The sequence below is a fragment of the Heterodontus francisci genome, chromosome 8 (genome assembly GCF_036365525.1).
Source record: "Heterodontus francisci isolate sHetFra1 chromosome 8, sHetFra1.hap1, whole genome shotgun sequence".
NCBI lineage: Eukaryota > Metazoa > Chordata > Chondrichthyes > Heterodontiformes > Heterodontidae > Heterodontus > Heterodontus francisci.
The window spans coordinates 125,690,124-125,704,068 of NC_090378.1; the positions used below are offsets into that span (position 1 = coordinate 125,690,124).

General features: G+C 44.8%; 1 protein-coding gene across 1 annotated transcript in view; it reads left to right on the forward strand.

Moving 5' to 3' along the window:
• LOC137373267 (rab GTPase-activating protein 1-like) overlaps positions 1-13,945 on the forward strand; it is a 600,347-nt gene that overhangs the window by 243,963 nt on the left and 342,439 nt on the right. Inside the window, exon 13 of the mRNA XM_068038116.1 lies at positions 1,792-1,942. Coding sequence (XP_067894217.1) covers positions 1,792-1,942 — 151 coding nt within the window. The remainder of the gene's footprint in view (positions 1-1,791; positions 1,943-13,945) is intronic.

Sequence of the window (13,945 nt, forward strand, 5' to 3'; positions counted from 1 at the left end):
AGGACCTCACCATTGATCTCGATTGATTGGGTGGGGGGGGGAGATGTTGTGTTGTGGGAGCTGGTTGGAAGCGGGCCTTTGTTTTCTGAATGTTTAGTAAAAGACCCATTTTCTCATATCTTCGGAGAAGAGTCGACAGTGATCTGGAGCTCAGTTTCAGAGTGAGCGCATACGCAAGTGTCAACTGCATACTGAAGCTCGATGACTGAGGTTGGAGTGAATTTGGTTTTGGATTGCAGGTGGTGTAGGTTGAACAGATCTGTTCAGTAGGTTATCTCCACACCTGTCGCTAGTTTGCTGGAGGTGAGGTGTAGTGTTGCATCGAGGAAAATTGAGAAAGATAGTTGATGCGATGTAATGTGTTGCAGAGGGACCTTGAGGTCCATGTCAACAGATCCTTGAAGGTGGCAGGACATATTGAGAGAATAGTAAAGCATATGGTATCTTGGGCTTCATAAACTGAGGTATTGAATACAAAAGTAGGAAAGTTATGCTGAACCTTTAAAAAGCTCTGGTTAGGCCACAACTGGAGTATTGCATCCAGTTCTGACTACCACACTTTAGGAAGGATGTGAGGGTCCTTGAGAGGTTGCAGAGGAGATTTACCAGAATAGTTCCAGGGATGGGGCATTTTGGCTACAAGGTTAGATTGATGAAGCTGGGGTTCATCTCCTTGGATCAGAGGAGATTGAGGGGAGATTTGATAGAGGTGTACAAGATTATGACAGATTTAGATAAGATAGACAAAGAGAAGCTGTTCTCATTAGCTGATGGTACAAGGACCGGGGGACACAGATGAAGGCTTTGGGCAGGAGATGCAGTGGAGTGTGAGGAAGATCTATTTTTATGCAGCGAATGGAATTTGTTGCCCATGCGGGTGGTGGAAGCAGAGATGATGAATAATGTCAAAAGGAAATTGGATGGGCACTTGTGGGGAAATAAACTTACAGGGCTACAGGGATAGAGTGGGGGAATGGGGCTGACTGGATTGCTCTGTAGAGAGCCAGCAAGAACTCAGTGGGTCGAATGGCCTCTTTCTGTGTCATAAGAACTCTATGACTCCTTACAGGAGTTATTTTATATATTCGCATCTTTCCTGCTTTCTCCCCAAGCTAACCTCATCTTGCTGCACCCTCCCCCCCCCCCCCCCCCCCCCGTAGCACTCTTGCCTCTGAGTCAGAAGGTCCTGGATTCAAGACCCAAGAGCCAATGCAGAGGCTTGAGCTAGCATGTCAGTGCATTACTGAGGGAGTTCTGCATTGCTGGAGGTGTTGTCTTTTGAATGAGTTGTTAAACCAAGGTCTCGTCTGCCTTCGCAGGTGAACGTGAAAAATCCTATGGCATTATTTGAATAGGAGCAGTGGAGTTTTCTCAGTGTCCTGGCCAATATTTAGCCCTCAACTTCGAATGTTGCTGTGGGATCTTTTATGCCCACCTGAAGGGCAGACAAAGCTTCTTTCATTGCCTCACTGAAAAGACGGCTTCTCTAATTGTGCAACACTCCTTCAGTACTGCCTGGATCATGCGCTCAAATCTCTGGAGTGGGGCTCAAACCCACAGCTTCGTGAGCTGGAGGCGAGAGTGCTGCCCACTGAGCTATGGTTAAACACCATGTAGCAGTCTCAGCTCAGGAGGCGGGTCATGAAGAATCAGAGTGGGTTAAAAAGGGTACAGCAAGAGGGGGGTTATGAGCAAGGCATTGCCAGATCAACCCATGTATTGTTGCTTTATTAAGTCTGAGCAGTAACGTTATGTTCTGTGTATGTCTGTTAACTGAGTCTCTTCCCTCAGGCACAGCAATTTGGCTGTGAGGCCCAAGGGGCTGCATGTCCTCGTCAGAAATGGTGTTCCAGAAGCACTCAGAGCAGAGGTTTGGCAATTGTTGTCGGGTTGCCATGACAATCAAGCGATGCTGGAAAAGTACAGAATCCTGATCACCAAGGTAGGGTACTGCTAAGTTTGATGTCATCGTTGGAGGTAAAAGAGGGATGTCTCTATTGATTGAAGTTCCAGAGTGCCATTGTGCTGTGCTCATGCGTGTGAAGCTTGTTCTGCTGTGCTTATGCATGTGAAACCTGTTGTGTTTTGGTCACACGTGTGAAGCCCGTTGTGCTGTACTCATGCTTGTGAAGCCTGTTGTGCTGCGCTCACACGTGTGAAGCCTATTGTACTGTCTTCACACATGCAAAGCCCAGTGCGCTGTCTTCACGTGTGTGAAGCCCATTGCACTGTGTTCACACATGTGAAGTCGATTATACTGTGTTGACATGTGTGAAACCGATTGTACTGTGTTCACACGTCTCAGTCCATTGAACTGTGTTCACCCATGTGAAGCCGATTGTACTGTGTTTACACGTGTGAAGCCGATTGTACTGTGTTCACGTGTGTGAAGCCGATTGTACTGTGTTCATGCGTGTGAAGCTTGTTCTACTGTGTTCAGGTGTGTGAAATCCATTGTACTGTGATCATGTTCACAGATGCACCGTGAACTTGATTTGAAATGAGCACAACTTGGGTTGGACACCTTTACTATTTCTGTACTCTCCAGCCCTCCATTTTCCACGCATTCGCTTTCACAAATGGAAAATGCACAGGAGTTGACGCTGTCCAGGCACGCAGTACTGAGCAGAGGTGTCTGCCGTGGGTTATACCCTGCTCAGGTGCTGAGCGGGCAGCAAGTGATTTTGTTTGAGCAATGTGAAGTTAGCGAGGAACTGGAGACCTTTTTTTCTGCTTGATTTGATTTGTTCAGAATGGATCTAAATATGGAGCTCTTGTCACTACAGCTGCTTACAAGCCTCAATTACTCAATTAGTGGCAACAAAAAAAAACATTGCTTTCACCAATCTGCTGGCCTCTTGCAGCTGTCCTGTTCTCCACTGTGCTAATGACCAGCACAGAGTTTGTGCAGACTGGCAAATGTGCAGATGGAGGCATTTCTCATGGATGGACACTGTACACTGAAGTTATTTAAAGCAATTGTTCCTAACGCAAGGGAACAGAAGATGAACTGTATTGATACTTCACTTGTTTAACGGGACAGTGTTTGTTCAGGGAGGGCTATTCAGGGCTACCACAAACAAATTTAAACGTGGACAGTGTTTGATGTGGACACCGTTTGAGTTTAAAACATCTTACTTAGTAAAGTAAGATTGAAGTGTGAGGAATTAAGTGGGATGAGCCCATTTCTGTATTTGATGGCGTGGGTGTACATGCGAGTGGGCTTGTCGACCGTGTGAGGTGGGCTTGCACTGGGCCTGTAACATTGGTGGTGCGTGTGTGCTTGGCTGTGTGGCATCCTCGTGTTGCTGTGAGGCTGTTCCAGCATTGGCTGGGTGGCAATGGTGGTGGCTCTGTCCCCAGAGTGTGTTGACTGTGTTCCTGGAGACGTACCTGCTCTGCTGTGATGGTGATATTGAGGGTCTGCCTCCCTATCTTTCGCTCCTTTCTTAGCTTTGCGATTTCTGGGCTTTGTTTTGTCCTGGACCTGACTGTGGGGCACAGGATGGGAAGGTGGGGATCTGAAGCAGAATGCAAGGACAAGTCCTCAGTGTTGCTGAGTTGTGGAGATGATACTGTTGATTGCCTTGGATGGGGTGCAATCTATCAGCTAACTGGTGCAAGGGATAATCTGGCCCTTGTGGCCAAGTCGGTCTTGCAACCCCTTTCCCATGGCAATTTGATGTGACAGGCTGCAAGTCATTCAGTGACTCTGCCCATCAAAATGATTGGGTTGAATGTGTTTTAATGTCCCTTTGGTGAACACTTTCCTTTATCCTCCACAAGTTAATTGACAGGTAACATGTGAGGAGGATATGCTTACAGGGAGGGTATTCCTGTGTGTACTGGGTTCAACTGATCCTGCACCAACCCTTAAGCTCATTTCCCCAGAGCTGTCTTTGTTTCATTTCTACACTCATCGTGACACTGATGCTAACAGCAGTCTCAGAGACATAAAACTACAGGCTATTTTTCTTTGTTAATAAACACATTTGCAAGCTCCATTATGCACCTACTGTTTCTGTGCCATTCAGAATTATTTTTGTAATCAGTCTGCTCTCCTTTTCATTCCATTAATCAGTACTTAAGTAATGTGGGGACTGAGCCTAGATATTTGTCTTTTTTCTATTCTTTCATGGGATGTGGGGGTCGCTGACTAGGCCAGTATTTATTGTCCATCCCTAATTGCCCATGAGCAGGTGGTGGTGGTGAGCTGCCTTCTTGAACCGCTGCAGTCCATGTGGGGTAGGTGCACCCACAGTGCTGTTCGGAAGGGAGTTCCAGGATTTTGACCCAGCAACAGTGAAGGAACGGCGATATAGTTCCAAGTCAGGATGGTGTGTGACTTGGAGGGGAACTTGCAGGTGGTGGTGTTCCCATGCATCTGCTGCCCATGTCCTTCTAGGTGGTAGAGGTTGCGGATTTGGAAGGTGCTGTCTAAGGAGCCTTGGTGAGTTGCTGCCACTGTGCATCAGTGGTGGAGGGAGTGAATGTTGAACGTGGTGGAGGGGGTGCCAAACAAGCAGGCTGCTTTGTCCTGGTTGGTGTTGAGTTTCTTGAGTGTTGTTGGAGCTGCACCCATTCAGACAAGTGGAGAGTATTCCATCACACTCCTGACCTGTGCCTTGTAGATGGTGGACAGGCTTTGAGGAGTCAGGAGGTGTGTTACTCACCGCAGGGTTCCTAGCCTTTGACTTGCTCTTGTAGCTACAGTATTTATATGGTTACTTCAGTTCAGTTTCTGGTCAATGGTAACCCCCAGGATGTTGATAGTGGCAGATTCAGCGATGGTAATGTCTGTGTTAATGGGATCTGTTTCAGTACACCTTTATTTCTGTATCTGCATTTGGCTTTGAGGACTGAGTCGGGAGACAGTTGCCTGTTGTGTAGTCGCATCAGGCCCACATGTGCAATGTATTAACTTCCCAAACACAGTGGTGGTATTCCAGCTTGAGACTGTCAAATCCTCTCAGGTTTGGGGATTTACTCACAACTTTAGGCTTTAGATGCTTGTCTAGTTGTTAAGTTTGGGTATTCTGTTTTGCAGGAGAGACTTTACAATGTAGCTTCTGCAAGTATATGACTGAACATTAAGCTCCAGCTCCATTGTCTAATGATATCTGTGTGATGTGTGTTTATTCATTTAAGTCTTAAATACGTTTTTGTGTGGTTTTGTCATTGAGCAGTAAATATCATTATAATGAACATTGTTCAACATGCAACTGTGGAAAGGATTTAGATCTGCTTCAGATAATCTGGTCATTATCACATTGCTGTTTTGGAACATAGGAACAGGAAATAGGAGCAGGAATAGGCCATTCGGCCCCTCGAGCCTGCTCCGCCATTCAACTAGATCATGGCTCAACACCGTTTTCCCGCACTCTCCCCATATCCTTTAATATCTTTAATATCTAGAAATCTATTGATCTGTGTCTTGAACATACTCAGTGACTGAGCCTCCATAACCCTCTCGGATAGAGAATTCCTAAGATTCACCACCCTCTGAGTGAAGACATTCCTCCTCATCTCAGTCCTAAATGACCTACCTCTTATTCTGAGACTGTGTCCCCTGGTTCTAGACACCCCCCAGGCAGGGGAATCATCCTTCCTGCATTGACCTTATTGAGTCCTGTAAGCTTTTAGTATGCTTCAATGAGATCACCCCTCATTCTTCTAAACTCTAGAGCATTATAGGCCCAATCTCCTCAATCTCTCCTCATAGGGCAGTCCCACTATCCCAGGAATTAGTCTGGTGAACCTTCATTGCACTCCCCTTTATGGCAAGTATATCCTTCCTTAGGTAAGGAGACCAAAACTGTACACAATACTCCAGGTGCGGTCTCACCAAGGCTCTAATACAATTGCAGCAAGACTTCTTTACTCCTGTACTCAAATCCTCTTGCAATAAAGGCCAACAACTATTTGCCTTTCTAATTGCTTGCTGCACCTGCATGTTAGCTTTCAGTGACTTATGAACAAGGACACCCAGGTCCCTTTGGACATAAACACTTCCAATCTGTCACCATTTAAGAAATACTCTGCATTTATGTTCTTCCTAGCAAAGTGGATAACTTCACATTTTTCCACATTACATCATCTGCTATGTTCTTGCCCACTCACTTAGTCTGTCTAACTCTTCATGAAGCCTCTTTGCATCCTCCTCACAACTCACAATCTCACCTGTTGGATGATCGCTTTGCGGAACACCTCCACTCAGTCCGAAAGCATGACTCCGGTTGCTGGCCATTTCAACACTCCCCCCTGCTCTCATCCCCACATCCTTGTCCTGGGATTGCTGCAGTGTTCCAGTGAACATCAACGCAAGCTCGAGGAACAGCAGCTCATTTACCGATTAGGCACACTACAGCCTGCCGGACTGAACATTGAGTTCAATAATTTCAGAGCATGACAGGCCCCCCTTTTTATTTTTAGTTATCTTTTCTTTTTTCTTTTTTATTCATTTTATTTTAGTTTGTTTAGTTTGTTTCTACTGTGCCTACCCACTTTTTCATGTTTGTGCTTGGGGCCAGGGCTGTTCATTTTTCTGTCAGTTGACACCCTATCTGTACTAATGCTTTGTCTTTCACCCCACCATTAACATACCCTTTTCCTTTGCTCCATGACCTTCTGGTCAGCTATTCTGTGACCTTGTCCTATCTACACCTCTTTTGTTATCTCTTGCCCCACCCTCGCTTTACTTGCTTATAACCTTTTACATTTCTAATATTTGTCAGTTCTGAAGAAGGGTCACTGACCTGAAATGTTAACTCTGCTTCTGTCTCCACAGAAGCTGCCAGACCTGCTGAGTATTTCCAGCATTTCTTGTTTTTATTTCAGATTTTCAGCATCTGCAGTATTTTGCTTTTATCTCACCTAGTTTTGTGTCATCAGCAAGCTTGGAAATATTACATTTGGTCCCCACATCCAAATCATTGATATAGATTATAAATAGCTGGCACAAAAATACTGATCCTTGCAATACCCCACTAGTCACAGCCTTCCAACCTGAGAATGACCCGTTTATTCCTACTCTCTGTTTGCTGTCCATTAACCAATTCTTAATCCATGCCAGTGTGTTACCCCCAGTCCCATGTGCTCTAATTCTGCTTACTAACCTCATGTGGGACCTTGTCGAAAGCCTTCTGAAAATCCAAACACGCCACATCCACTGGTTCTCCCTTATTTATTCTGCTAGTTACATCCTCAAAAAACTCCCAACAGGTTTGTCAAACATGATTTCCCTTTCATAAAACCATGTTGACTCTGCCCAATCCTACCATTTTCTAAGTGCCCAGTTATCACATCCTTTATAATAGATTCTAGTGTTTTCCCTACTACTGATGCCAGGCTGTGGTTCACTGTTTTCTCTCTCCCTCCTTTCTTAAATAGTGGGGTTACATTTGCTACCTTCCTATCTGCAGCAACCACTCCAGCATCGATAGAATTTTGGAAGATGATCAACAATGCATCCACTATTTCAACAGCCACCTCTTTCAACACTCTGGGGTGTAGATCATTAGGTCCAGGGGATTTATCAATTTTTAGTCCCATTAATTTCTCCAGGACTACTTTTTTTTTTACTAATACTAATTTCTTTCAATTCTTCATTCTCACCACTCCCTTGGTTCCTTAGTATTTCTGGTAGGTTTTTTGTATTTTCCTCCATGAAGAAGGACACAAAGTATCTGCTGTTCAATATTCAGTGCATTAACACCTAATCTGTACTAATGCTTTGTCTTTCAACACACCATTAACATATTGTTTGCCTTTGCTCCATGACCTTTTGGTCAGCTATGTGGCCTGGTCCAATCTACACCTCCTTTGTTATCTCTTGCCCCACCCCCACCTCACTTGCTTATAACCTGTGACTTTTCTAATATTTGTCAGTTCCGAAGAAGGGTCACTGACCCGAAACATTAACTCTGCTTCTCTTTTCACAGATGCTGCCAGACCTGCTGAGTGGTTCCAGCATTTCTTGTTTTTATGACACAAAGTATCTGTTTTGTTTCTCTATCATTTCCTTATTCCCCATTATAACTTCCCCTGTCTCTGCTTGTAATGGGCCCACAATTGTCTTTGCTAATCTTTTACTTTTTACATACCTACAGGAGCTTTTACAGTCCGTTTTTATGTTTCTTGCTAGTTTACTTTGATATTCTATTTTCTGTTTCTTTATCAGTTTCACTGTCCTCCTTTGCTGAATCCTAAAATGCTCCCAATCCTCAGGCTTACTACTTTTTTGGCCTTTTCCTTTGATCGAATACAATCTTTATTTTCTCGTTAGCCATGGTGGATCACTTTTCCTACTGGTTTTTGTGCCTGAAAGGAGCCTACGTTTGTTGTAAACCATGTATTAATTCCTTAAATGCCAGCCATTGTCTGTCTATTGTCATACCTTTTAATGTGGTTTCCCAATCTATCACAGCAAACTTTCCCCTCATACCTTCGTAGTTGCCTTTGTTTAGATTTAGGTTTCAGATTGAGCAACATCACTTTCAAACTTAAAGTAAACTTCTATCATATTATGGTCACTCATCCCTAAAGGCTCCTTCACACCAAGATTATTAACTAGCCCTTTCTCACTGCACAATACCAGAGCTGAAATAGCCCATTCTCTTGTTGGTTCCTCAACATACTATTATAGAAAATCATCTCATATACATTCCAGGAATGGGTCCTCCACAGCAATAGTGCTAATTAAGTTTCCCCAGTCTATATGTAGATTGAAGTCCCCCCATAATTACTGTATTACCTTTGTTACATGCACCTCTAATTTCTTGATTTACACTGTGCCCTACATTACCGCTACTGTTTCGTGGCCTATAAACAACTCCTTCTCCCGCCTGGAACTAGAAAACTTTATCAACTTTGCTTCTAATTTCCACCTTTCTCTCACCTTCACATGGTCCATCTCTGACACTTCCCTTCCCTTCCTCGACTTCTCTGTATCCATCTCTGGGAATAGGATGTCTACTAATATTCATTATAAGCCCACCGACTACCACAGCTACCTCAACTACACTTCTTCACACCCTGTCTCCTGTAAGGACTCCATTCCGTTCTCCCAGTATCTCAGTCTCCGACGCATCTGCTCTGATGATGTTACCTTCCACGACAGTGCTTCTGATGTGTCTTCCTTTTACCTCAACTGAGGATTCCCCCCCACTGTGGCTGACAGGGCCCTCAACTGTGTCCGGCCCATTTCCCGTACCTCTACCCTCACCCCTTCCCCTCCCTCCCAGAACCGTGACAGGGTTCCACTTGTCCTCACTTTCCACTCCACCAGCCTCCAGATCCAAAGGATCATCCTCTGCCACATCCAGCGTGATGCCACGACCAAATGCATCTTCCCCTCCCTTCCCCGTCAGCATTTTGAAGGGATCGTTCCCTCCACGACACCCTTGTCCACTCCTCCATTACCCCCACCACCTCGTCCCCTTCCCATGGCACCTTCCCCTGCAATCGCAGGAGGTGTAATAACTGCCCATTTACCTCCTCTCTCCTCACTATCTAAGGCCCCAAACACTCCTTTCAGGTGAAGCAGTGATTTACTTGTACTTCTTTCAATGTTGTATACTGTATTTGCTGCTCACAATGTGGTCTCCTCTACATTGGGGAGACCAAGCGCAGATTGGGTGACCGCTTTGCGGAACGACTCCGCTCAGTCTGTAAGCATGACCCCGAGCTTCCGGTTGCTTGCCATTTCAACACCCTCGCACCACGCCCCCCACCCTCTACCACCCCCCCCCATCCCCCCCCCACCCCCCACTCTCATGTTCGCATTTTGTTCTGGGATTGCTGCAGTGTTTCAGTGAACATCAGCGCAAGTTTGAGGAACAGCATCTCATGACCGATTAGGCACACTACAGCTGCCGGACTGAACATTGAGTTCAATAATTTCAGAGCATGATGGACCCCCTCTTTTTATGTTTAGTTATTTTGTTTATACTGTGCCTACCCACTGTTTCTGTTTTTCAAATTTTTTTTATATGTTTGTGCTTGGAGTGCTTTGTGCTTTACAGTCAGTTGACACCCTCTCTGTACTAACGCTTTGTCTTTCAGCACACCATTAACATACCGTTTGCGTTTGTTCCATGACCTTCTGGTCGGTTATTCTCTGTGACCTTGTCCTATCAACACCTTCTCTTTTGTTATCTCTTGCCCCATCCACTGCTTTACTTGCTTAAAACCTTTTACATTTCTAATATTTGTCAGTTCTGAAGAAGGGTCACTGACATAAAACGTTAACTCTGCTTCTCTCTCCACAGATGCTGCCAGACCTGCTGTGTATTTCCAGCATTTCTTCTTTTTAATTTCTATCAATGTTTGCTGCCCCTTGCTGCTTCTCAGCTTCACTCAAACTGATGCTACGTCTTGATCCTTCACTCTAAGATCTCTCTCACTAGTGTACTGATCTCATCCTTCATTAACAGTTCTTCCCCACCTCCTTTTCCTTTTTGCCTATCCTTTCTAAATGTTAAATACTCTCAAACATTGATTTTCCAGCTTTGGTCACTTTGCAGCCCCATTTGTGGGAGCCTACTGTATGCAAACTGGCTGCCATGTTTCCTACATTATAACAGTGACTACACTTCAAATGTACTTGATTGGCTTGATTTGGGATGTTGTGAGGTCATGAAAGGTGCTTTAGAAATGCAAGTTCTTCTTCAGGGGTTGATGTGATTTTTTACTCAAGCTAGATATTTGCATATCTACTTTTTAACTGATGCTTCAGACTGTGCGAGCGTATGGACCCAAGTGACAATTCTGAGAGATATTGTCTGGTTGCGGTTCTAAAGTACCCAGTAGGTTTCTGTTCAGTATACCCATTCCTTCATCTTAGCAATATGCTTTTTCAGCTCCCAAAACATTAACTGTTCCTCCTATTTTGCTATCATCTGCGCACTTAAAAATCACTCTCTGTAGTTTTATATCCAAATTATTGACAGACACAGTGAACATAAGTGACTCCAGAACAGAATCTTGTGGGATTCCACTACCCACTTCTAACCACGCTGGAAAATTGCCTTTAACTCCTACTCTCTGTTTCCTACCTTCTAACTAATTTTTAATCCAGTTTGCTATCTTACCCCTAATTAAATACTCCCCCCCCCCCCACCACAAATTTCTTTGGTAATCTCATGTGTGTTACCTTGTCAAAGGCTTTCCTAAAGTCTATGTAAATAATTGTCTGTATATAAAATGATCACTGTACCATATTTGTAAGAATGCTAATGACAATTTTTGTGCAGATTACCTCATACACTGCATTTCTCCATCTACTATCTCTGTTACTTCCTCAAAAAAATCCCATAAGGCTCATTGAGCACAATCATCCCCTTTAAAACTCGTGCTGGTGTTTCATGTTGGATGAAAACAAAAACAAATGTAATAAATCTGCACCATGCCAATGTTTTCTGAAGCCACAATTACTTAAATTAATCTGTAGAGTGCGGTTGGTGAGTTCTGAGCTCTACCATCGGGAGGGAAAGAATCCACATGTTTACACCGCTTAGCTTCCAATTCTGTATCTTAATGGATGTGCTGGACTTATTTTACTTTTCTTTTAATAATCTGGCATGTTAAATCAACTGGTATGCACATCGTTGCTTGTTTAGAGCAGGTACTTAATGTTGGCACCAGTCCATCACTCTCACACTGGGAGGGAAACCATGGAGCAGCACCTGCAAGGAGAGCATTGAAATGGTCAAACTTCTCTCTCGATTAAAGTTCAGGGGCTGGCACAGACCAACATCACATTTATCTCTTCAGTCAAGGTGTTCAGCTGTCCGCTCTGATGAAATATTAATTGAGATGCCTGTTCTGCAGATGGTGATCATTGTTCATTGCTAGCAGGCAGCATTGCTGCCCTTAGTTGACTTTGGCAAGCATTGGAAGTACAAGTCCTAATGAAAGTAGACCCCATTTAATCAAATAATTTAATGCAAGTTCCTTCCTTAGTATTGACTAAATACAATTTCCACTTATAAGCAGTGTTATCATTGCTGATATTCTTCTTTGGCCTCCTTATCTCGAGAGACAATGGGTAAGCGCCTGGATTTGGCCAGTGGTTTGTGAAGCAGCGCCTGGAGTGGCTATAAAGGCCAATTCTAGAGTGACAGACTCTTCCACAGGTGCTGCAGAGAAATTTGTTTGTCGGGGCTGTTACACAGTTGGCTCTCCCCTTGCGCCTCTGTCTTTTTTCCTGCCAAATGCGAAGTCTCTTCGACTCGCCACACTTTAGCCCCGCCTTTATGGCTGCCCGCCAGCTCTGGCGATCGCTGGCAACTGACTCCCACGACTTGTGATCAATGTCACAGGACTTCATGTCACGTTTGCAGACGTCTTTAAAGCGGAGACATGGACGGCCGGTGGGTCTGATACCAGTGATGTGCTCACTGTACAATGTGTCCTTGGGGATCTTGCCATCTTCCATGCGGCTCACATGGTCAAGCCATCTCAAGCGCCGCTGGCTCAGTAGGGTGTATATGCTGGGGATGTTGGCCACCTCGAGGACTTCTGCATTGGAGATATGGTCCTGCCACCTGATGCCAAGGATTCTCCGGAGGCAGTGAAGACGGAATGAATTAAGACATCGCTCTTGGCTGACATACGTTGTCTAGGCCTCGCTGCCATAGAGCAAGGTACTGAGGACACATGCTTGATACACTCGGACTTTTGTGTTCTGTGTCAGTGCGCCATTTTCCCACACGCTCTTGGCCAGTCTGGACATTGCAGTGGAAGCCTTTCCGATGCGCTTGTTGATTTCTGCATCGAGAGACAGGTTACTGGTGATAGTTGAGCCTAGGTAGGTGAACTCTTGAACCACTTCCAGAGCGTGGTCGCCAATATTGATGGATGGAGCATTTCTGACGTCCTGTCCCATGATGTTCGTTTTCTTGAGGCTGATGGTTAGGCCAAATTCGTTGCAGGCAGCCGCAAACCTGTCTATGAGTCTCTGCATACACTCTTCAATGTGAGATGTTAATGCAGCATTGTCAGCAAAGAGGAGTTCCCTGATGAGGACTTTCCGTACTTTGGTCTTCGCTCTTAAGGTGGCAAGGTTGAACAACCTGCCACCTGATCTTGTGTGGAGGAAAATTCCTTCTTCTGAAGACTTGAACGCATGTGAGAGCAGCAGGGAGAAGAAGATCCCAAACAGTGTAGGTGCGATGTGCAAATGTAATTTGCAGTTACTAATGTAGCACTGTAACTAACAATAACCAATGCTGACCGATAGTGATCAGCTGTGGCCTTGCTATTGTTTATTACTAAGACATCTCTTTAACTGGACTATAACTCGCCACGAACAAGGGCAGGTAATTGAACCCTGTGACTGACAGTGAGCAAGTGTGGCCCTGTGACTCACATTGAGCAGCATTGCCCTGTTCAACTTGGACATTCACTAGGCTCACACTTGAAGAATGACTTGGGCAAGACCCTGGAAAGCTGCTTGGTTCCCATGGGACTGTGCTTCGGGCTTTCACGTACAAGAGAATGAAAGAACATTCATTTATATAGCACCTTTCATAAGCTCAGGATGCCCCAAAGCACTTTACAGCCAATGGAGTTCTTTCTGAAGTGTAGTCACTGTTGCAATATTGAACTTTGCACACAGCAATCTGATAATGATCAAATAATCTCTGTTAGTGCTGCTGCTTGAGGGATAAATATTGGCCAGGACACCAGGCAGAACTCCCCTGCTTTGCTTCAAAATAATAGCATGGGATCTTTTATATCCACCTGAGAGGGCACATGGGGCCCTGGTTTTTAACATCTCGCCCAAAAGACGGCAGTTCCAACAGTGCAGCACTCCCTCAGTACTGGACTAGAGTGTCAGCTTAGATTTAATGGAGTGAGGGGTGGTGGTGGTGCTGTCGGGGCCTAGAGTAACCCATTGAAGGAAAGGATTCATGTGGTGAGTACCTGTACTTGGTGGTCAGAA